This window comes from Oryctolagus cuniculus, chromosome 10 (genome assembly GCF_964237555.1).
Source record: "Oryctolagus cuniculus chromosome 10, mOryCun1.1, whole genome shotgun sequence".
Classification (NCBI taxonomy): domain Eukaryota; kingdom Metazoa; phylum Chordata; class Mammalia; order Lagomorpha; family Leporidae; genus Oryctolagus; species Oryctolagus cuniculus.
In genome coordinates this window covers 109,170,464-109,195,350 of record NC_091441.1, presented here as the reverse complement: position 1 = coordinate 109,195,350, position 24,887 = coordinate 109,170,464, and the positions used below count along the sequence as shown (strand labels likewise).

Here is a 24,887-nt window from a genome sequence, read left to right as displayed (position 1 = left end):
AAGGCAGCTGTTCCCAGCCCCAGGTCACCGGGACAGCGCTCCCTGGGCAAATGACAGAACCCAGGCCAAGCCAAGGCTTTGTGCTGGCAGCGGGCATGACGTCACAATGGCGCCTTCTGATGTCAGAGCAGGAAACCGCAGCTGGTGCTGCCCTCTGCTGGTTTGCACAGGAACCTTTCCACTTGAGTGAGACAAAGACTGCACAATTCTGTCTTGGGTTGAAGAGAGTGATATTGGTGTTTTGAGAAATTAAACCGTGTAGGGTATTTCAAACTCTTTTCATTTCTTGGATTAAAATCTTTCCTAATGTTTGCCTTTGAAGACTCAATGTATCCACTCCTTTCATTCAACCCCTGAATGATCCTCTCAAACCATGGTGCAGCATCACTGGCATCGCGACGCTACATAAAATGTTCTGTCACTCAAGTCAGCGGTGCTGTGACGGAGCTGTAAAGCCACGGCTCACGGGGCCTGCGTCCCGTGTGAGTGTCTACTCATGTCCCAGATGCTCCACTTTTTTTAAAGGGATTTATTTATTTATTTGAAGGCAGATGGGGGAGGACAGAGAGAGGGAGACAGAGGAGGTCCTCGTGTTAGCACCACAAACTCTGCACAGCAGGAGCCCCAGCAAACATGACTGACCTGGGCCATCCCACAGGCTACCAGTGTGCAACCTGATGGGGAGTCCTTTTCCTACAGAGGCTGCAGGGGGGCTCCTACAGGTCCTGGTGTCCCTGCCTCCCTGAGCCTTGGGCTCTGCATTTGGTCTGCCCCTACCCTTGGGCCTGGCATCAGGGCTGGACATGGCCTGGAGACCTGGTGCCAGATGTGAGGAAAGAAGCCTGACCCAGGGGCCCGATGTCCCTGGTACGGGTCCCTTTAACACTGGAAGGCCCCATTCTGCCCCTGATGACCAGTTAGCGTCTGCCACCCTCCTGACAGGGACAGCCCCATGCTCCAATCTCCCCCAACCACAGACACCGTGCAGTGTCCTCCCTTACACACACCCACTCTGAAGTTGAAACTCGGTGGGTGCAAAGGACCAGGGGCAGAGGTGGCAGCAGATCCCTCCCTGGTGGCCTGGTCAGCGCCCAAGGCTGTGACCGCTGTTGGGCCTGTTCTTCCCCTGCTCCAGCCTCCTGGAGGGGCGCTCACGGGCAGAGGCGGCTGTGCCTCTTGGGATGAGGTCACTGCCGAGGGCAGGCGAGTCCAGCTTCTGCGGTCACCCTGTGGTAGGTCAGCTGCTGAGCGTCTGTCCCCGCAGGCTGTCACAGGATGGTGACCCTGATGGCAGGTGGTGGTGTCCCTGCAGGTGCACCTGCTGAGGGTTCCGTCCCTGACTCAGACTTGTTCTGCCACCTGCAGAGCTGTCACTGGCCATTGGCTATTGTGGCTCAACAACAGTGGGGCCATGGTGGGGGCCATGCAGCCTTGCCGCCTGCCTGGGCTGAGCTCTGCCTTTGGAGTGAGCTTTGAGCAGTGACAGGGGTGCACAGAGCTGCCCTGGGGGCTCCGTGGTGAGCAGCGGGAGGTGCCCCACCCACATCCACTGCTCCTCTGCTCCTGGAGGCGCTGTGCAGCACCGGGTCTGTCTGCCTTGTCCTCCTCATGGGCCAGGGCCTGGGGGGTCTGGGCCACGCCCCCACACCACAGCCACAGGTCTGCCTCAGGGCTGGAGGGCCAACCCCAACCCACAGGAGCAGTGGAGGTGCTGCCAGCGCCTCCTCACTGATGCACAGGGCCGTGTGCCGCAGGTGCCGGCATCGCATGCAGACTGCAGGATCCGACGCTGGCAGGGCCGGCTTGGGTCCCGGCTCTTCCTGCAGGCGGTTAGCACGACTGCGGGGGCCTTCCGGGAAATGGGCACCACATCAAACAAAGCAGAGAAACCCATGTGGAAGTGGCAGCTCGTGGGCTCCCTAAAGCCCTTTATGGCACTGAGACCCAGGGTGCTGGGCTCCCCACTCCTGGTCACAGACGCCTTGGGCCCAGGTGTTCCTGCGCTGAGCAGTTTCCTTCACACAGGAGCAGGTGCTGGCAGAGGCCGGGGCCGCCCCTCTGGAGATGAGGACCTGGGGGTTGGGGGGCCGGAGTCAGCCCAGGTGGTGCTGTGTCTGCTCCCACCCTGGGGGAGCTGCAGCTTGCTAGGGGGGAACCACACTCCCACAGCCAGAGCGGAGCACACAGGGCCCCAGGAAGCCCCTTCTCCCTCTCTCTGCTGCCCGTGCCCTGGCCCCTCCTGCCAGCCTGGGCAGACGAGGCACAAGTACCCGGGCCACCTGCTCAGCCCAGAGCTCACCCCGAGGCCTTCCCTTAGGCTGGCCCTGCACCTTGTACCCAGCATGCTCCCGTTCTCCTGAGACCTCCCCACGTCCACGTGGTTGTCAGAGAGCACTGGGCTTTGGTAAGGCAGAACTGGGGGCCTAGTCAGAGGTCCTGCACCCCAGCCTGAAGAGGACACCCTCAGCTCCAGGCCTGCTCCTAGCTCTGCCCAAACTCCTGTCTCATAAAATCCCCACACTAATGCAGGCCCAGGTTCAACATTCCCTGGGACCCAGGCAAGTCAATACAAAATATTCCTGATATTGAACACCTGAATCTCCCCAGGGAGATGCCCAGAACGCTCTATCTTCCAGCCAGCAGGTGTTTCGAATCCCAGGGCGAGTGTGGGAGATGCCACTCAGCGCCCATGGCCCCATTAGTATGCAGCTGCTCAGTGGCCGCCTGTGCAAGGGGCAGCTTCCGTGTCTCTGTCCACACAGCCACGGGGGCCCTCTTGGTTCTCACGGTCCACAGCCGGGATCAGCAGAGTGCTCAGAGGATGCCTGACTGTGCTCCTTGTCCCCTGCCCCACAGGGAAGCTTCCAGAACACAGAAATCCCAGACCCCGCCTCTCTCGCACCTGTGCACCCAGTAAGGTCCCCAGAGGATTCAGAATCTCTCCAGCCAGGGTTCCCTGGAAGCCAAATCACGCACAAGAGAATGATGCCGGCAAAGGGGCCTGTCAGGGGGAGGGGCTCACCTGCACTGGCGTCTGCCATGTCTCGGGGTGGCCGTCTGCCCAGCAGAAAACCAGGAGAGCTGGGAGTGGGCACAGACTGAGTCCACAGGACCCAGGACCCAGCAGCAACTGGGTTCTTCTCGGTCTCGGGCTGCAGCCGGGAGTCCCAGGATCACGGGTGTGAGTTCCGGAGTGGAAAAGCCACAGCACCGGGGGCTCTGAGTCCTGAGGGGGGAGCACTGAGACACGCAGGCTCCATGAGAGCCCTGAGCTCGCCCCTGCCCTGCGGCCCTGTTCTCTCCGAGTTCTGGGTGGGCAGGGTGGTGCTGCCCACGGCGAGGGCGGATCCCCACGGTGCTGGACGCACTCATCTGGGCTCCAAGAATCTCACAGACACACGGGTCGCTCAGTCTTTCCCATCCCGGGGACAGGAGAGGGCGAACTCACCACGTGGATAGGCTCTGAGGCTCCACCCTGGGCTGGGCGCCCCCTGCCTCTCCAGATATCTTCATTGGCAGCACCCGAACAACCGTCCCAGCTCAGTGGCCGGGGTCAACAGAGAGCCGCAGCACCAAGATCCTAAAACAAGTCTTTGCACTCGGACGTTTGTAATTCGATTGAAAGGTCACCCAGCCACCTCACTTTACCTCTAGTCAGAAGAATGACGTCACGGGAAGCCTTACCAGGTGCTAAAGAAAATTCACGGGAAGACATGGACTTGGACCAGGCACATGCACTGGGCCAACACCGCACTCAGCTTCATCCTGGCACTGTGCTGTGGCTGCGGCACCAGGCCCCGTAGCCAGGTCACTACTTAGGCTGTGAGCAATTAACTAGTTCAGCCGTGGCCGCCCTGCAGCTGTGGGCACTGCCTGGAGCCATGGCGCTGATCTCGGCACCCACTTCCCGTGTCCAGCAGTGCTGTGCACCTGTCGTGGATGAGCAACCTCAGAACCTGCTCCGTGTCCGAAGCTGCCTGGTTCTTGTATCATCGTTGTTGTACGATGCTCTTCTCAGATACACTCCACTCCATGTACTGGCCTAAGGACGTTCCTCTGTCACAGGTGGAGCTGTCTCCTCCACACTGAACCCCTGGGCCCAGGGCTGGCAGCTGCTCCCGGGTGCTGACGCCCCGGCTCTGCCCCAGCTGCTCCCTGTGTGGGGCAGGAATCAGCAGCCACCTGGGCCTGGGAGGAACCGCTCACTGGGGAGGGGCCTGGCTCTTCATCTCGGCCTCAGTTTCCCTGTTTGTGAAGGAGGGGCCAATGCCCACAGCCCAGGTCTGCAGGGGTGGGGCTGAGGCTGTGACTGTAAGCTGAGCCTGAGGCAGAGGCCCAGCTCCACAGGGAGCCAGGGAGACAGTGGGGGAGGGGCGGCAGCCCTGGACCTGGAGCCTGAGCCCCCCAACCCCGGGGGTGGGGTGATTGCTCTGCCTCCCTGGTGTCAGGGAAGGGCACACAGGCAGACTGTCATGTGGGCATCGAGATGCCAGAACTCACTCCCCCTGCACACACAGGAGGAGGAGGGGCCTGCGGATGGACGTCCCCAGGGAGCCCTGAACCACTGAAGATCAAGGACACTGGGCCCCTCCCCCACGACCCTGATTCACTCTGCCTGGTGTCTGTGCCCGGATGGGGACAGAGGCTGTGAGAGAGAGAGAGAGACAGACAGACAGAGACAGAGAGAGAAGTCTTCCTTTGCCATTGGATCACCCTCCAATGGCCGCGGCGGCTGGCGCGCTGCGGCCTGGAGCACCGCCTTAATCCGAAGGCAGGAGCCAGGTGCTTCTCCTGGTCTCCCATGGGGTGCAGAGCCCAAGCACTTGGGCCATCCTCCACTGCACTCCCGGGCCACAGCAGAGAGCTGGCCTGGAAGAGGGGCAACCGGGACAGAATCCAGCGCCCTGACCGGGACTAGAACCCAGTGTGCCGGCGCCGCAATGCGGCGGATTAGCCTGTTGAGCCGGGGCACTGGCCGGGGCTCATCTTAAGCAGTGACCTTGTAGCCTTCAGTACTTTCCTAAATAGTAGAGACCCCATCTCTCCAGTGCTGCCTTGGGGTGCACTTTGGGCACCCTCCAAGTCTCCCTATGCCAGGCTCACCTGTGTCTCCTGCCCTGTGGGGTCTCTTGGGCTCTGATTCCCCAGCAGCGCCCACGCAGCCAGGAGGGAGCAGCCCCAGCCAAGCTAGCACTTCCTACTCAGGCTCACTGGGCCTGCTTCAGACCCTCCCTCCGCTCTCCCAGGGCTGGGTCTGCAGACGCCCTGGTCAGGGAGAGGAAAGCCAGGGAGAAAGAAAGGGATCCGAGTCCAGTGTCTCTGTCACTGCGCCATCTGCAGCCTCCCTGAGCCCAGCTCTCACACAGTGAGCTCGATAGAGACAGGTGTGCACCTAGAACCAGTGTGCGGGACGCCTCACAGGGTCACATCCACGGTACATGAGTGATACCTCAAAGGAAGGCTCCATACAATAAGGGATATGAAAGACAAGACAGGCAAGAAGGAGTGTTTGGGCTCAGTGCTGTGACGTGGTGGCTAAAGCTGCTGTGTGGGCCTGCATCCTACAGGGGTAGGGGAAGGGCCCGAACCCACAGCTTATCCACGTAGGGCCCAAGGGGACCCTCTTCCCCGGGCCCCTTGCCACCTCGCTTTGCTCAGAAGGCTGTGGAAGGCCAGGGTGCTGCCAGGGGCTCTGTGAAGCCCCAGGCACTGGCCCACCCCAATCCTCTGCTGAGCAAGTCCCACCTGCAGCTGTCTGAGTCCACACCTGGCTGACCCCGCACACCAGGACGTCAGGCTCCAGGCCCTGGGGTCCTCGTGTTGCCCAGTGACAACGCAGGGGGACACGGGCATGGGCTATCGCAGCTCTTCTCAGACATGACTCTGTACTAGGAGCTCCCTGGGTGCCCGGAGCTCAGCGCCCACCCCTTCCTGTGCATCTGCAACCCCACAGGCTGTGGGCCTGTCCCTCCCCAACCCCCGCCTCTGGGAGCCATCAGTCTCTTCTGGCTTCAGGGTCACCTCTCTGGAATCCCCAAGAAGTGGCATCGGGCAGCACCGGTCTTTGCGTGGCCATCCCTGTGCCAGACAACTGAACCGACAGTTCCACGGCGCACACGGGGATCCAGGCATCACCTGGAACCCGACCCTGTGCACAGCTAGGATTTTTATTCATGAGAATCATTCACAAAAGGCTGAAGCCAACAACCCTCAGGCAGCTCGGCTCCAGGGCCCCTCCCCTCGAGGGCCGCCCTGCAGGAGGCTACGGGGGAGCCCCGTCTGTGCCCCTGACCCCAGGGTCCTCCTCGCTGGCCGGCAGGATGCAACACGCCCGCAGGAGGAACCTGACCATCCTCCTGCCCACGCCCCAGCAGCCCCGGCTCTTGTCCGAGGCAGTGGCTGAGGTCCCAGCCGCCTGCCCTGGTTGCCCTCTTGGGACAGCTTCGTGCTCTGCCGCTCCCCAGGGGTGCGTCCCTTCTTCCAGGGGCCCCTCACTGCTGCCGGGGCTGAGCGGGGAGGCGGAGGCCCCAGGGCCTGTGAGGGGGCTCAGCCCGGGCCCGGGGCTCCGCATCTGCGGCTGGCCAGCCTGGGGACAGTCGGGCATGGGGGCTGCACTGCAGGCCTGTGGCTCTGCCTCCTGGTGGTCTCGTGGCAGCTGGAGTTGGGAGGAGGGGGGCGCTGGCTGACTTGTGATCTTCCTCAGGTTCCTGGGCACAGGGTGGCTCCGCAGAACACTGAGGCTAGGAGGGGAGAGTCTGGCCTGAGATATGGGCTCCACCCTCGGGTGGCCCTTGTGGGAGACTGGTGTGACAGACATGGCGCCGTCACATTGATTGTTGGACAGGGACTCCTCTCCACTGCCTGGCTCAAAGGCCAGGCCTGCCAGGTACTCTTGGGTTTCAGAATCCTGGGTGGATCCCAGAGGCTCCACATGGGTTATCTCGGGTTTTTCTGGGCCTCTGCCAAGCCACCAGTGGCCCATGATTTCTTCCACTGTGGGCCTCTCCCTGGCGTCCACACTCAGTAATTTACTGAGGAGCTCTTTAAGTGCTGTGCTTGTATGAGCCGGAAGCAGGTAACGTCCGCCCAGGACGCGGGCCTCCAGCTCCCGCAGGTTCCTGCCATAGAAGGGCAGGGCCCCCGTCAGCATGGCGTACAGGACCACCCCCAGGCTCCAGACGTCAGCCTTGAAGCCATCGTGCTCTTGCTGCAGGAACACTTCCGGGGCACAATACTTGGGCGTCCCGCAAAACGTGTCCAGCCGTTGGCCCTCGGCGACGCGGCAGCTCAGGCCGAAGTCGACCAGTTTAATGTTGAGGCCGGCGTCCAGCAGCAGGTTGCCCAGCTTCAGGTCTCTGTGCACCACACGGCGCCCGTGGCAGTAGTGCACGGCCGACAGGATCTGGCCGAACAGGAAGCGGGCCTCTTCCTCCCACAGGTGGCCACGCTCTGCCACGTAGCAGCGCAGCTCACCCCGGCTGGCATACTCCATGATGAGGTAGGTGCAGTCGGCTGTGTGCCTCACCTCCAGCAACTCAATGATGTGCGGGTGGTGCAGGCCCTTCATGAGGTCCACCTCGCCCAGCAGCTTCTGCAAGCTGGCTGAGTCCTCAGGGTCTCTCGGGATGACCTTCACGGCCACCTCGCTCCCTGTTCTCAGGTGGAGGGCCAGCTGCACGTGGCTGAAGCTGCCCTGGCCAATGAAGCACAGGAGCCTGTACCCCTCCAGGACATCCGCTTCCTCCTGGAAGGCCATGGGGCCTTTCACCGTGTTCTTCCCTCACTGCAAGTGTGACTCAGCACAACATCGCGACCCCCACTGAGACTACAACCAGGGGACTAACCACGCTGCTCCAACAACAGTAACCGCATGGACACCAACACTAAGCAGTGAGACTAAGTACGATCTAAGTTTTACATATGAGGACAACTGCCAAGAAAAATCTATATTAACTGCACAATGCTAATAAGTCTAATGATGCTATCTACATACAAATGGAGAAAAACAAACAATGAAAACTACTGCAAAGAAAAAAAAATGGGAAAAAGAAATGCATAGAGCAAAAAACACAGGTGCAAGCCTGAACTCAGTCCAAGTCCAAAAGGTCACGAAATACAGCTCCCCATGCAAGCAGGACAAAAGTGCGCCCAGGGCCTCTGCAGACCTCTGGAGTCACCAAGAACAGCTCCGTGTGAAGTCAGAGCAAGAAACGGACAGTCAGCCACAGCCCAGCCTCGGGGAATTCCTCAAGAACCTTCCCACCTAAATAAAAACAAGGGCTCCCAAAGCTTTTTGCTTTGGTGAGTGATCTAAATTGATTTTTATTTTGTGAGAAATTAAAACCTGTAGGATATTTTAACTGCCTTTTCACCTCTGGCTTAAAAATCCACTAAAAAACAACATCAAACACCTCCTGGCTTGTGAAGACCTGGTAACATCTACACCGGAACCAGCTGCTCCGTTTTCTTTCACCTCTGAATGGCAGAACCAGAATGATGGCGCCACCATGCTGGCATCCTGACACACGGCACAAGGCTCTGCCTCCAGGCACCATCAGGTGCATCATCAGTGTCCCAGAAGAGGCAGTCAGTTCCCCCACGTTCACCTTCAGAGCCCTGCTCAGAAACCCTGGAGGACACAGTGGGCTGACGCAGCCCCGTGGGGAAGGCCAAGTGAATGTCTACCAAGCGATCTGCGGCCTCCAAAGCTGTGCTCACACCGCGGGCAGAAGGCGAGGCGTTCCGCTGTCCCAGTCCTGCAGGCCACCGTAACCCCAGACCTGAACCTGGGCAACTGAAAGACAGACCAGACATTTATTTCTCACTGTTATGGAGGCTGAGAAGTCGAAGATCAAGACATCAGCAGGGCCGATGTTCAAAAAGGGCTCTCTGCCTACATCTAACGTGCCACCTTCTTCACAGAGAAAAACAGCTGGTGGCCTGGCGGGGTCAGTTTAAGCTATGTACATATGTTGAAAATTGTGCACATACTACATCTTGGTCCAAAACTCAAGAAAACTTTTAAATACAAAGGATCTGAGTCTGGTGTTGTGGCACAGCCGGTTAAGCCACTGCCCGTGATGCCAGCTTTCCACATGAGCACTGGTTAGAGTCCCGGATGCTCCACTTCTGATCCAGCTCCCTGCTAATGCACCCAGGAGGACACAGATGGAGTCACTCCTACTGTCCAGGAAACTGGAACACTGCCCTCATCAGCCTCTAAATTCCCCACTCCTTAACACTGTGGCATTGGGCATGAAGCTTCAACGTGACGACTGGAGGGTCACGGACATTCAGACCACAGCCCTAGAGACACCAAGGCCAGAGGAGTTTGTCCCCAGTAGATCTGACCTGATGGACCCCAGACAGGCGCTCAAAGCTGCAGGAGGAAATGAGGCCTGTGCAGAGGCTGGTCGCCTTGTGCGTTCAGCGCATGCCAAGGGCGTCTGTTCACACACTACTGGAGCCCATGAGTGCACAGGCCACGCAGGCTCACCCAAACCAAGAGCACACTCGCCACCTGCTTTCAGCAGTGACCGACAGGTGTCACTACAGAGATCTCTCACCTCTGGCTATGTCAGCGTTCAGGCATGTCCGTTTTCTTGACTGCAGCTACTGTAAATGGAACTGCTTCCTTCATCTCTTTTCCGAGGGCTCACGATCAGTACATAATGGCGCTATTAGTCTTTGTACACTGACTTTGTGTCAGACAGCTCTGCTGAATTTATTAGCTCTAGCAGCATTTCGTGGAGTCTTTGGGGTTTTCCACTTATAAAATCACATACATCACTTGTTGACAATTCGGCTTCCTCCTTTCCAAATGAATGCCATTTCTTTCTCTTGTCCAACTGCCCTAACCAGCACTGCCCGTACTGCGCAGAATGAAATGTGAATGGTGTGTGTGTGTACCTGTGTGCTATTATATACTTAACCCCAAGTCCATGCATGGGCTAAGCACCACAGGCACCAGGGCTGCATGGTAGCCAAGTCCACTGTCACAGCACATGGATTTCAGATGGGCACGGGACAGTCACCAGGGACGAGGACAGCTAGTGAGCCCCGTGTTCCTGAGCCTCTTCCTTTTCCCTAGCGAGCAGGAAACACGTATGCACCTCAGTCTCAGCTCAGGCCTTCCCGGTAATCAGTGTGCACACAAGCATCCCCTCGCAGGGTGTGCCGGCTCCCAGAGCACAGGGAAGTGGTGAGAGACAGAAAAAGGTACAAAGTTACACTTATGCGGGGAAAATGAGCCTAGAGAGCTAATGTGGCACTGTCATTAAAGATATATTGTGTCCTGGAGATTTGCTACAAATAGATTTTGGAGACTTAGCAACACAAAGCAAGGCCGCCCTGTGAGATGATGGGTATGTTAACTTGTTGACTGTAATAATTGTCTCCCTCTGCACTTGTCTATCAACAAATCAGGTGACTATATTTAATAAATACGATAGACTGTATTACAACTAGGAAAATAAATTTTTGAAAAATGTTTAAATTGGAAGACAAGCCATGTCCACAGAACACATGCCTAGCAGCGGGTACTTTTCAGGAAACAACTGGGAAAAAAAACAAACCTTTCTAGAAATACCATTCATCAGTCAGAACATGGGCTTATGGGTCGGTAGTAGCACAGCACATGAAGCCACTGTCTGCAGTGCTGGCTTCCCATACAGGCACTGGTTCAGGTCCTGGCTGCTCCACTTCCCATCCAGCTCCCTGCTAATGCACCTGGGAAAGCAGCAGAAAATGGCCCAAATGCTTGGGCCCCTGCATCCATGTGGGAGACCTGTTAGAAGCAAGCTCCTGGCTTCACCCTGGCTCAGCCCTGGCCATCGCAGCCACCTCTCTGTAATTTTGACATTCAAATAAACAAATAAGAAGGGGCCAGTGCTATGGCATAGTAGGCTGTTTCTGCCCATAGCACCAGCATACTGTATGGGTGCTTGTTCATGTCCTGGCTGCTCCTTTTCTGATCCAGCTCTCTGTTACGGCCTGGGAAAACCGTAGAGGATGGCCCAGTGCTTGGGCCCCTGCACCTGCTGTGGGAGACCCAGAAGAAGTTTCTGGCTCTTGACTGGCCCAGTGGCCATTGGGGAGTGAGCCAGCGGATAATGACTTCTCTCTCTGTCTCCCTCTGTCTGTAACTCTGCCTCTCAAATAAATAAAATCTTAAAAAATCATTTGAAAAACATTTTTTTAAAAAAGAACATGGGCTTACAATCAACTTTGGTCAAGTAAATAAACAGAATAAGAAAGGGGGTCCCAAATTTTAAAAGGTGATTTCTGACACCACGCAGGACAGTTAAGAATCCTGTCCCAAAATGGCAGAGGAAGAGCAGAGTGTCAACACCAAAGACTAAGAGAAAAATCCCCCGAGCAGGGGCAGTGTTGACTGGCCCAGGCCATGTGCTCTCGCTGCTTCCTCTGAGGAGGAGACGGGCCAGGCATCGCCTGTTGAGTGATCACAACCGCCTACCAGGAGCTGCACGGCTGAGTCTGCAGCAAGGATCTGACCGTCTGCAACCCCTTTCACCGTCTCCAAAACCAGTGCCGACGCAGGGCCTCCTGCCAGCGCTGGGAAAGCAATGCACACCTCTCCTCGCCAAAGGCCTGGATGCGCTTACCACGCTCATAGTGCAGGAATGTGCTGCTCTGTGCAGAGCGACCGTCTAGGGCCAAGACCAAAACACAGCAAAGAACAACTCCAGACACAGACTCCCCACAGAGGACGAAGCACTTGATTCACCCCAGAGCTCCCGCAGGGGCCTGCAAACTGCAGATGCCATACATCAGAAGGCAAATTCAAGTGCTTATACTTCACATTCACTTACGCTTTAGTCTTAAAGGAGGAATAGAAGAGTAATAAAACTGAGCAATGGCACACATAAAAAAAAAAAAAAAAAAAAGATGCTACTGAGTAGTTCTTAACAAATGCCAGCTGGCAAGCAGAAAGCCAAATCTGCGTCAAACACCGACATTCTGGAGTGTCCTAAGTTAAAATGCAGGCTGAAAGACCCAGAAATTGAGGATGTCCTCCCTCCTCCAGAGCAGTGCTTCCGGGTTCTCCCTGAAGTGCTTTCCAGGGCCGCAGGTGGGCGGGTGAGGAGGTGGTGCAGGGCTGCCTCACCCACCCCAGGGAAACCCACTCCCCAGCCCCTCGGAGCTCGGTGTCCTGCTGCCTTCCAGCCACGGATGGACGCGGGACCAGCACGGCCCTACAGGGGCTTGACCACACTCATGAGCTGCTGTCTCTGGCGGCTCGCTCTCACATCCTGAAGAGAAAACTTCCTTGCCCTCGGTTTTTCACTGGTTTTGTCAATCTGCTGAGGCTGTATGACGTAACAAAGTACCACAGACAAGGCGGCTGAACCACAGATTTGTTTTCTCACCATGCTGGAGGCTGGAAGCCCACAATCACGGCCAGCAGCACTGGCTTCTGTTGAGGGCCCTCTAGCTGCCTGCACACGGCTGTCAGCCTCCAGTCCTCACACGACACTGTCCTCTGTGCACACGTGCGGAGTCTCTTCTCCTCCCACAGCACGCAGCAGTACTGCGTAAGGACCCCACTCCTAGGACTTCACTTACCCCCAGCTACAGCCTGCCTCCAACGGCAGGGGTACCTTCCAGGACCTTCCTGTGTGCCTGAAACCACAGGGAGCCCCGACTCCTGCATGCAGCATGTCGTCATCACACGCACATGCCTGAGGTACAGTGAGTTATACAGCAGGCACAGTGAGAGAACAACTCTAACAGTGCACTGCACTATGTATTACGTGGGCCACAACTGACAACAGAAGGGAACCCCACCACGTGAAGCTGCGTGGCCCGAGACTCAGACAGTGGGGGACTTGTGAGCGCTGTTAAAGGCCCCTCTCCCAGCACAGTCAGACTGGGGGAGGAGAAGGCCAAAGCAGCACTTTCGGAAAAAGCATCAGACAGAAGTGCAGGGAGAGCGCTGGAAGGATGGAGGCGAGCGGTCTGCCAGTGAGGGAAGATCCACACAGAACAAGACGTGCAGCCGTGACGGGCAGCGGCTCGAGGCAGGCACAGGTCGCCCTCCCTGGGTGCTGCTCCTTAGCCTCTCACGTGCACCCTACGGGTGTTCTTCTGGGATCACACGGTACTCGCGGTGCCGCTCTCTGCCCCAGGCTCACGCCTGTGCACCGCAGCTTTCAAGCCGGCAGGAAGCGGCCTCTCCCTGCAGTTGCGAGCCGGACTGCAGGCGCCGCCCTCACTCGGGCGCACCAGCACCTATCTTTTCATTGGATTCTTGCCTTTAGCCCATGCCTGTTTTCCTGCTGAACTATGGTCTTTTTATTTGTTGAACTCCTTATTTAGCAGATCCATTAAGCCTTTGACTGTAAGGTAAATTAAAAAGACAGGATGCAAAAGAAAATGACAAAATAGTAAGTTAAACAACTCTGCAATCAGAAGCCTTTCTGGTCCCAGCATTCTGGACCCAGGGTGCTTCTCCTGTGTTCTGAAAGCACAGGAGGCCAGGCAGAGGTCCGGGCTGGGCGATCGCTCCAGCCACCCTGCACCACGGGATCCCGATGAGGGGGCCACCCTGAGAGAAGACGGGTCTCCAAGTCAGAGACGCGCAGAGTGCAGGAAACAAAGCCCGTCCCCCCCTCCCCGTGTTCCCGGGAGCTCGCGTGTACTTTTCAGCAGGGCAGACCATCGTCCACCAGGCTGCTGGAATTTGTGCTGGTTTGTTCACTGCTTCTCGGTGTCCTTGATGTCTCCCCTGCGGCAGACGGGCACTGCATCACAGTGGCCGTGCAAGGTAGCCCGAGTCAAGTGAAATCCTCCGGTCAGGAATGAAATTAGGCTCTGGCCTAGGAAAACTCTTAACGGCCTGTATTATCTAGACACACAGCATGGTAAGGAGTGGTGGCAATATTTTCTGAAGCTTATCTGGAAAGACGCATAACGCAGCTTGCTGTTCCCCAATGCAGCCCTGGGGAACCCAAAGTTGTTATCACAGCCTCAAGCTGCCTCTACTGCTTACTCCATGCTTTTAGTAAAAGCCATTTTATTTTAAAAACTACATATAGCTATGGAAAAATTTTAAAGCAGTATTTTGTCTGATACTGAAAATAAATTCAATGTAAACAAAGCTGACCAAGCAGAACTGAGTGAGGCACATGCTGTTCCACACACATCAGCAAGTACTCACAGGGACGTGACCTGTGACGCTGACCCACGGCCAGCTCCTTAGTGGATTCTGGAAGGCTGAACGGAATGGGAAAGGGGCCGCTTCTCAGCACGGAACCCTCACAGTCCAGCTCCAGGGTCCCCAGCAGCAGGAAGCCCTCACCATGGGAACGGTCAGTGTGGGAGACCAGCGAGACTGCACAGCCACCCCCCCACCCCCACCCCACGGCTCCACCTGACTCAAGCCCTCAGCTTCCCCTGTGTGAAATGAAGCCTGTACGGGTTCTAGACTACTTTCCATTGAGCACAGGTAAAGGCCGATCTAATTAATGATGTTTAAGTTCTCCAAGGTAGATAAAATAAGATCAAGTACAAGGATACTTCTGAAAGTTTGCTGACAATATAATTAAAAGGTAAGTTTATTTAAGTGTAAAAATGTTTTAAAATCTATAGTTTTTTCTCAATATACATCTTCTGTGAACTTTTAGACTCCCTCATATGCAAGGATTTCATTAATTTTTGCACCAAAATAAACTTACCCTTTAACTCCATTTTCCATGACCTTTTTGAAGTATTCTTGAATGTCTAATGGTGGTACCTGGCCAAAGATCTCAATTACTAGAAACTGACACGTCTGGATCTGGAACGGATCCCGTGTTCCAAGCCAACGCTATCTCCACCCACCCTTCCTCTTGACGTACTTAGAGACTCCTCCCAGGTTACTAAGCACCAGAAAGCTCGTGATGAGGAGCCGCCTCCCTTTCCCTGCAGCGATTTTCTGATTTTGTAAAGAGGCCTCTAAGACTGAGACAGGTCTGCAAACAGGTGCGTCCTGAGGCTAGGACCCACCGACTGCAGAGGGGCTCCCCAGACATTTCCTGTCTCTAATTCCCAGAATCCCTTGCAGCGAGTTTTGCAGTCAGCCTGACACACACCCCCAGGAGACGTGGGGAGTTAACTGAGCCACATAAGGAGGTGGCAGCAAGGAGAGAGTGGTGTTTCTGCTGGGCAGGATGCACAGGGCGTATGGTTCCCAGGGAGCAGTGCAGGGCGGGCTGAAGTCCCAAGCTCACTGGTACCGAGGGAGGTGAAGGCAGGACTGGGGATTCATTCAGAACAGCCCACGTGGCAGCTGGGCTGTCCTCTTGTCCCCACGTTCTTGGTTACGTCCATCTCACAGCCTAGTTCGTGGTCCTGCTAGAGATTCTGCAAGCTGCCCAAGTCCTGTGGTCATTTTCTTTCCACTCAATCGGCATGAGTAGATCAAATCGTATGTAAGAATCCTGACCTCATAGTCACATTTAGAGAACAGCCTTGGCCTTCCCACCCACAGAGCTTACTATAAAGCACCAGAATCTGCACAGACATAGTAGTATTTCTGGAGATGGCAAGGTCAGGGTTTGGGAACTGCACTGACCCACAGCAGCCGACATCGAGTCAAGAGAATGGCAATAGGGAGGCACTCAGGGCAGGATCCCAGAGCAAGCCGGCCCTCGTCAGAACACAGGCCCAGCATGCATTATTTTCATGGCATTTTCCTCACTTGTATTTCCTTCATGATTATTAGAGAATGCTTCCTGCTCTAGTGATTTTTAAGGAAAGATTTTGGAATCAACATTAGTGAATAAATCAGCCCCCAGAGACCTGATACTGGGAGAAGCAAAGCCTGAGACTGCACCTGAGGCCCACCAATGGACAGAGAGCGTGCACATCTCTGCTCGGAGGCATTCACTCCCAGAGGACGCAGCCACGTGCACACTGATGCTGGGCTGGAGCGTCCTGGATTTGCTCAGTCCCTCGACTTGGGGGCTTCCATCCCTCTGAACACCTGCTCTTCACTTCAGGGTCCTGGTAGCGGCCCTCTGTTTAAGTATCAGCGCCCACATGCTGACTCTTTCCTGGGGTGAATGAAAAACAGGCACTGGGCTGTTTGCCTGAGTTTTATGCTGCCATGAATTCCAAGTACAACCTCTCATCTCTTACCGCATCACCACAGTGGGATTTGTTTCAAGTTCACTGTTGGAACCTCAGATACCTGACCAGTTCTCATTCGACGTCTGCCTCCCAGAGAAGGCCTGGGAAGCAGACGGGTGACGGAAGTGACCTGGCTCCCAGCTCTCAGGAAGCAAACTTTTCAAGTAAGTCGTGGTAACCAGCTCAAATACATCTTTCTCTTCTTTTCATATTCTCCTGAACCAAAGCAGACCATGGCGCCTGTGACTTAGCACAGCGTTCACACAGATAAGTAATGCTGGGAAAGCTGGCCGCAGTGGCACAGGAGTCCAGCTCTCCCCAGCCAGCGTGGCTGGGGGTGTGACTGACAGCACAATGCCAAGGGGAACACATAACCAAGGGCACAGCGAGCATGGGCTCTAGGCTGAGTGGGCTGCATCCTGACTAATCAAACTCTGGACTCTCTTAATCCAACACTCTGGATTCGGAGCCCAGCCAAAACCAGGTTGCAGCTGCTTAGTTTTACAGAACAGCCTACTATTCCCTCTTGAAACGTCCAGCCATCAGGCAAGTTTCTCAAGGCCCTGTGCTCGTGTCCCAGACGCCTGTCATCAGACTTGCAACCGACTCCACCCCTGACCCAGCAGCCCAACTTGTTTCACAGCCCCTTTACAAACCCCAGGCTTCGGCCAGTGCCGCAGCTCACTAGGCTAATCCTCCACCTGCGGCGCCAGCACACCGGGTTCTAGTCCCGGTCGGGCACCGGATTCTGTCCCGGTTGCCCCCCTTCCAGGCCAGCTCTCTGCTGTGGCCCGGGAGTGCAGTGGAGGATGGCCCAAGTGCTTGGGCCCTGCACCCTCATGGGAGACCAGGAGAAGCACCTGGCTCCTGCCTTCGGATCAGCGCAACGCACCAGCCGCAGCACGCTGGCCGCAGTGGCCATTGGAGTGTGAACCAACAGCACCCTCCAATGTCTCTGTCTACTCTGTTAAAAAAAAAAAAAAAAAAAAAAAAAAAAAAAAAAAAAAAACCAGGCTTCCCTCCGGAGCCAGGACAGCAGTGCTTGTGATCGGTGACCTGCTAGTGTCCTCATCTATCGACTCCTTTACCCTCAAAATGTGTTCTCATTATTTTGATTCAGGACCAAGGACAGGGGCCGAGGCCTCCCAGGCTGCTTGCACTCTGCGAGCTGATGGATGCAGTGAGCCTGTTCTCTTCTAGTTCACTGTCCCATGAGGAGCGAGGGGAGGCCAGCCACGCAGAAGCCATCAGGACCGCCTGCTCTTCACAGATCTGAGCCTGAACTGCCCGAGAGGGCACGCAGGCAGGAGGCGGGTTCTGACCTCCCTGGGCAGTGACTGCCAGGGACACACCTGTCCCCATTTCTCACCCTAGAAAACTGCATTTCTTTCCCTCACAATGTCCCCACCACTTCTGCCCTTCCTACCCTTCCTGCTTCTCTGCACTTTTCCAAGGGACAGTAAGGCAATGACTGCCACATGCGGTGTCACTGCACTCGGGCTGCAGCCCGGGTTTGCCCCACAGGGCAGACAATTTCATCTTTTTCCTGTCCTACAACTGCACTTATAGCTTGACAGATACTCAAAGAACTGGATTGTTAAATGAAAGAACTTGTGAGTGAGACAATCAAAGGATGAAGTGACCCATATGGGGAAGCTATGTCACGCCACGTGACTGTGCTTGGAGATGGGGCTTGAAGGAGGTCATGACAGCTAAACGAGGTCAAGGCTGGGGCCTGATTTCCTCAGTGCTGGCCTTGCAAGCAGATGAAGGGACGCCATGCGTATGTGCCCCAGAGGAAGGGCCTGTGAGGACAGTGAGCAGGCAGTGTCTGTGAGCAGAGCAGAGCCTCCATCCCCACTTCCAGCGCCACAGCTGTGAGAGCGCCACCCAGTCGGGGACCCTGGGCTGACTCACACATGGCCTCTCTGTCTGATGTGGACATCCTCACTCCGAGTGTGGTCTGAAGTCGCCTCTGTCTCCTGGACCCCGACACCACAACCACCCTCCCCCCTTTGCTGGCTGGGTCACACGCCCAGTGACAGGAGCACACATGACTGTGCCCCCACCCCTTTCCCCTGAGTAGGACGGCAACTGGATTAACGCCCACGTCCTCCACAAGGGTGCAGGCAGCACGAGGGCAGGGCGGCACGTGTTTCTGTGACCACCGTCTCTGGGGCGAGGGCTACCTGCACATGACTGACTAAGAAAACCAGGCTAGTCTCACCAAGGAAGAGCAGGCTGGTCAATCACAGCCCAGACTGAGGGCAGTGTGGGAAAGGAAGCAGGCCCTGGCTGAGCCGCATGTGAAAGAATGTTGGCAAGAATCCAAGATGGCTAAATAAGGAACAAACTCATGATTTTGAGCACGGGAAGACACCAGAAGTCAAGGGGAGGAACCGCATTCCCAGGGGACAGCTGGAGAGAAGCTTGCAGTGGAAAATCAAGACAGACATGCCACGGAGAAGGGACCGCACAATCACGCAGCAGCCAGTGAGTCTCCAGTGGCTGCAGGAGGTGAGGGGAGAGGAGCCTGTGGCAGCCTCTGCCGCTGGTGACGACGCCTGAGAGAAGCTCAAGGTCCCCGCTGACTCTGAGTCTGGCCTGAAGCACTAGCAGGGGGCAGGGGCAGGGGGCAGGGGCAGGGGGCAGGGGGCAGGGGCAGGGGCCGGGGGCAGGGGGCAGGGGGCAGGGGGCCGGGGGCAGGGGGCAGGGGGCCGGGGGCAGGGGGCAGGGGGCCGGGGGCCGGGGGCCGGGGGCCGGGGGCAGGGGGCAGGGGGCCGGGGGCCGGGGGCAGGGGGCAGGGGGCAGGGGGCTCATCTGACCCCATGAAGGAAGAGCACACTGCTTCCCTCCCCTACCCCCACCAAGGCACCCACGGACCAGCAGGAAGTACCATCTTAATAACGTGAGTAAAGCTGCTGCAGGCCACGCCCAAATGGGGATTTTATCAGAGGGATAGGCTTGCAATCCCCACTGACCGTGAACGGGGCACCCACGCAGGCCCGTGCAGTGCTCTCCTCCTCTCACTAGCAGGGCACCCTGACTCAACCAGCCAAGGCGGAGCACCCACTGAACTCTGTCAGGCAGCCGGCCAGTGGCTCTCTCCGTACACAGGGAGGCTCATGGGGCTACGAGTAGATTATGGAAGCCCCGCGCCCTCTGACTGTGGAAATCCTGTGGTTGTGCAACAGGGAGTAGGGTGTGGGTAGGTCTTGGAGCAGTCACTGCGTCTGGCTCCAGAGGCTCAGAGCCCCCTGAGTGCTGGCGTGGGGCACTGCAGAGGGCTCTGCACTTACTCTGCAATGTGCAAGGATCCTTTGTGTAGTCCGTGTGCTCAAGGGGGTGAGGTACATGGGCACTGCTGCATCACCCTGGGAAGTCAGTTCACCCTGGCAGACGGGGTAAGCCTGTGACCGTGCCAGCCGATGCGACTCTACCCTTTCCCCCACTGCTCAAAGAGGAGATCTACTGTGCCCAACTTGGGTGTCGCTCTGGACGCCTCCCCCACCCTTAAGCACTGACCAGAGCTCCCCAACCCTATCCAGCACATGCCTCTGGGTATCTGCTGAAGGTGCAGACACTCCACTAAACCACAGAGATACAATTCAAAAATTAAAACCTTCAGAAGAGATAGCCAACAAGTGTTTCCACAGGATGCCTAAAATAAATCTAGAAACACAAGATGCATGAACAAGGGAGATAATGGCTCCCCAAAAGGAACTCGGCAACACTTCACTATCAATGTGCAGATGACGACACTGATGAAACACCTGACGAGGAGTTCCAAGGAATGACCATGAGACTGCTCAAAAACACAGAGAAGCAAACACATGAGTGACAGAAATCCATGCATGACATAATAAGAAATTCGACCAGGAGATAGGGATAATGAAGACAAATAAAACCCAAACTTTAGCAATGAAGAATTCAATGTGTCAAATAAAAAACAGAGTGGAAAGCTTTTTCAACAGACTCAATGGGGCAGAAGAAAGAGTATCTGAGCTAGAAGACAAATCTTTGGGAATACTTCAGACAGACAAAAAGAAGAAAAAACTAGAAAAACTGAAAATAATGTTCTAGATTTATGGGACACTATCAAATAACCAAATGTCCATGTCTTAGGAGATCCAGAAGGGAGTAGAAACAAAGGATGCATTAGAAACTTATTTAGTGAGGGGCTGGCACTGTGGAGCAGCAGGTTAAAGCCCTGGCCTGGGGCCCTGGCATCCCATATGGGCGCTGGTTCTAGTCCTGGCTGCTTCACTTCCAATCCGGCTCTCTGCTGTGGCCTGGGAAAGCAGTGGAGGATGGCCCGGGTCCCTGGACCCCTGCACCTGTGTGGGAGACCTGGAAGAAGCTCCTGGCTCCTGGCTTCAGATCAGCGCGTGCAGCTTTGGCCGTTGTGGCCAATTGGGAAGTGAACCAGTGGATGGAAGACCTCTGTGTCTGTCTGTCTGTCTGTCTGTCTCTCTCTCTGTCTGTCCCCTCTCTCTGTAACTCTGACTTTCAAATAAATCTTTTAAAAAAAATTCCTAGAAACGAATGAAGATGACAAAACACCACACCAAAACATATGGGACTGGGGCCAGCGTTGTGGCATACATAATAGGTTAAGCTGCTGGCTGTGACAATGTTAACCATATAGGTGCCAATTCGAGTCCCAGCTGCTCCACTTCTGATAAAACTCTCTGCTAACGTGCATGGAAAAGCATCAGAAAATGGCCCAAGTCCTTGGGCCCCTGTACCTACATAGGAGATGTAGCTAAAGTTCCAGGCTCCTGGCTTTGGCCTGGCCTGGTCCTGGCTGTTGCAGCCATTTGGGGCATGAACCAGCAGATAGAAAACTCTCTATTTCTCTCTCCTGCTCCCGCTGTAACTCTGGCCTTTCAAAAAAAAAAATAAATCTTTTTTAAAAAAAAGTATGGATGGAGCAAAAGCAGTGTTCAGAGAAAAGTTTGTAGCAATTAGCACCTATACCAAGAAACTGGCAAGGCATCAAATAAATGACCTAACAATGCATCTCAAAGACCTAGACAGACAAGAATGAAGAAGCACGGGACTGGATGGCTTCACTGCTGAATTCTATCAAACTTTTAAAGAACTAATTTCAATTCTCCTGAAACTACTCAAAACAACTGAAAACAAGTAGAAAATTATAATTGTAAAAATTAAAAGCAAAGGAAGGAAGGAAAAGGGAAGGTGGAAGTGAGGGGGGGAGGGTAGGACAGGAAGCATCATCTCTTAAGTCTGAACATATGAAACTCATGAAATTTGCTCCCTTATATAAATAAAAAATATTAGCAAAAATGCAAGATTTTGACCAAATCCAGGGCCAGGGGTTGTAGAGAACTTGAGATATACTCACATTCCCAATGGACACATCAAGTGACCGTACAACCATCTGAACAACTACCCTTAGCTTTAATTTTTAAAGCAACGATCCTCAGCGAGGGGAGACTGTGCACCCCCAGCGGAGATTTGGCAGAGTCCAGCATACATTTTGGTGGTCACTACTGGGGGTGGTATTCCAAGTATCCACCTGGTAAAGACAGCAGACACTGCTCAGTGTCCTACAGCGTACACATAATCCCCAGAGCAGAGAGTTTTCTGGCCCCGAACGTCAACCATGCAGATTGCAGAACCCTGGGCTAAAGGAGCAGAGTGATGCATCTGATGACTTAATAACTTCACACACAGATCAGTAGCCAACACAGGCTTGTTCATTTACAAGAGGAGAGAACACAAAATGTTTATAGAAAACACTCACAGGAAAAAGAAAAAAAAAAAAAAAGCCAGAAACCGGCCAAACGCCCACCAATGGCCAAATTGTGATGTAGTCACTCAGCTGAACAAACGGCACATCTGAGCTGCATAGCAATTATGATATAAAGCAGAAAGAATCATGCTTTTTGCAAAGTCAAAGGTAGACTTCATAGAGGTACACGCAGACCTATAAAACTACTAGGCTACAAAGCAAATGACCCAGACGTGTGAGGTTCAGGACGGCGTTCTTGGGTGGGGATGCCACCAGGGGAGCAGGAGGACGGGAGGTCCTGAGGAGGATGCAGGTCAAGGAGGCAGCTTCCCTTTAGCGGAGGGGCTGTGGAAGCCTGGATTATTACAAAGCACTGAGTGCCCCAGTGAGAACTGACCAGCGAGCAGACATAGACTAATGATAAGAGGATGCCATGAGCGGATGATTCAGACTAAATCAATTATGTGCAACCAATTTCAAAGCAAGATGTTCTAACTCACTCATGTTAGACTGGTGGTTCTCACAGAAGGCTCTCTAAGGTGGCCTTGCAATAAAGAAATCTTTGTTTTATACTGGTCATCCACTTACGATGTCATACGCAAAAGAACATCTGCTTATAAAATAAATGACAACTGTCAAGATGCTTCTCTGAGAAATCACTAAATGTTTTTAAGGGAAGACGAATATGTGGTAACATCTATCTCTTGAGCAATCATATACTACAGTGGGTCTTTGGCTGAGCAATCAAGACACCACTTGGGATACCTGTATCCCACACTAGGGTGCCTGGGTTACAGTCCCAGCAACTCCACTTCTGATTCCGACTTCTTGAAAACGCACACTCTGGAAGGCAGCAGTGATGGACCAAGTACTTGGGTCCATGGACCCGTTTCAGAGACCTGGAACCAATTTCTGGCTCTTGGCTTTGGTCTGGCCTAGCCCTGCATGTCGGGGCATTTGGGGACTACCCCAGCAGATGGAATCTCTCTTGGTCTCTCTCAGCCTCTCAAATAAACGAAAATTAGTAGTTTTAGATCCCATGCTGTAAGAAGGGAGGTCTTCAGGAGTGTCTGCACTTCTAAGAGGGCCATCATACATGCCCGAGACTCATAAATGCCATAAACCCAAACCCCAGTGATAAGAAGAGACACTTCAAGGCATTTCCTGTCCTTTGCAGCCTGTAAGTAAAGCAATACAAAGAGCCAGGTGGAAGCCTCCACCTGCGTCACCAGCATCCCATGCGGGCACTGGTTCCTGTCCTGGCTGCTCCTCTTCTGATCCAGCTCTCTGCTATGGCCTGGGGGGGCGGGGTGGGGACAGGCAGTGAAGAACAGCCCAAGTGCTTGGGCCCCTGCACCTGCATGAGGGACCCATAGGAAGCTCTGGGCTCCTGGTTTCAGATCAGTTCAGCTCCAGCCATTGTGGCCATTTAGGGAGTGGACCAATGGATGGAAGATCTTTCTCTCTGTCTCTCCTTCTCTGTGTGGCTCTACCTCTCAAACAAATAAATCATTAAAAAAAAAAAAAAGAGCCAGATGTCTAAGCACAATTGAGTCAATGCTGGTGCAGTGAATCAAAACACTGACATACAAATCTGTGGGAACCCAGCTCGCTGACCTGCCTCCTGTCTTCCTTCTTTCCTGTTAGAAGCTATCAGGGTTGAGGCCTGAACAAGAAAGGCACACACAGTGAGCAAAGCCAACACCCTGCAGGGTACAGGAGAATGGGGCCAAGGCAGAAAAAGGGCAAAGAAAACAAACGAGGGGTGACATCAGCCCGATTTTTCTCCCCACTGAAGAAGGGAGCTACAAACACGGAAAGAGAAACAAGAGCAGTGGACACTACGGAGCTCAGTTGGAAGTGCAGTAACTGTGGCTTGTGGTTTAGATAAGCAACACAGATGTCAGTGCAGAACTCACATACATACACCCACCTACCTTCCTCCCTGCTTACCTGGATGTATTTCTTAGCTCTGTCCATGGAGCTCAGATTTAAGGGTTTTCTGAGGTCCTAACTGTGGCCCAACAGCAACGAACACACCTATGTGTAGATCTTAGCTTTTTTTTTTTTATTAGCTTAAGTATTTTATTTGTTTGCAACTAAGCTTGTTAACACTATATAATGAAAATGTACAAAGAATAAGGTTGCAGTTTTTGGTTAGATTTAAGTCAAAGACATTCATTAATAAAGCTTCTAATATCATTTTCACAAGAGGAACCAGGTTTCCTTGGAGAAATAGCTGGCTCCAGGGCTCGGGCACCATCTTGTGACAGCTTAGATCTAAGGAGGGGTTCAAAGAGTGATGGAGACCTGTCAGAGGCCCAGGAGCTCAAATAAAGTCATGCCTTTTGGCTAACCATGGGAGAATCTGAGCATCAAAAGAGGAACCCCTAAGTCTGTACTCACTGGAAAACACAAATGCATAAAACCTGAGCAAAAAGAAAGCCTGAGTTCACAGCAGAGTATCAACTGATGCAGAAGTGGTTACCAGTGGCAGTGGGTGAATGGCTGATGGATCTCCACACCAAAGTCTGACTAAGTACACAGAGGAAAACAACATGGAAGAGAACACTGGCACACACCACCTCTGGAAGCAGAGGGAATACCCTCAGAGGGAGCCCGCCGAAACCATGACCACCTGAGAGGATGCCACAAGACACAGTGTCCTCTGTGTGATGTTCTTGATGAACACACGTGACCCAGATTCAATCTTGACAAAGTTGAGCAACTGCCAATCTTTGGAGTTTGACTTCTTCCAAAGCAGCCCTTCTATTTTCTTTAAAAAGGCATCAAAGCAAAGACTGAGGAAGGGTCGAGATGGAAGGCGTGTGTAAGAACATTACGACTGTGGGTCACAGGACCCTACTGCCAAAGGGGTATGGGGGCGCCACTGGGATATCTGGCAAAGCTTGTGTGGGACCTGTGGGTTGGGTGCTAGCGACCTGGCCCTGGTGATTTCCTGACTGTGATGGCTATGCCGTGATTAGCCTTTAAACAG

General features: G+C 54.4%; 1 protein-coding gene across 3 annotated transcripts in view; it reads right to left on the bottom strand.

Annotated features, from left to right (window-relative positions):
• Positions 1 to 24,887, bottom strand: part of LOC103349190 (serine/threonine-protein kinase MARK2) — a 94,283-nt gene that overhangs the window by 14,303 nt on the left and 55,093 nt on the right. For all 3 annotated transcript variants that reach the window (XM_070049996.1, XM_070049997.1, XM_070049995.1), the window contains one exon: positions 3,449 to 8,794. In XM_070049996.1, coding sequence (XP_069906097.1) covers positions 6,263 to 7,756 — 1,494 coding nt within the window. In that variant the 5' untranslated portion in view covers positions 7,757 to 8,794 and the 3' untranslated portion in view covers positions 3,449 to 6,262. The remainder of the gene's footprint in view (positions 1 to 3,448; positions 8,795 to 24,887) is intronic.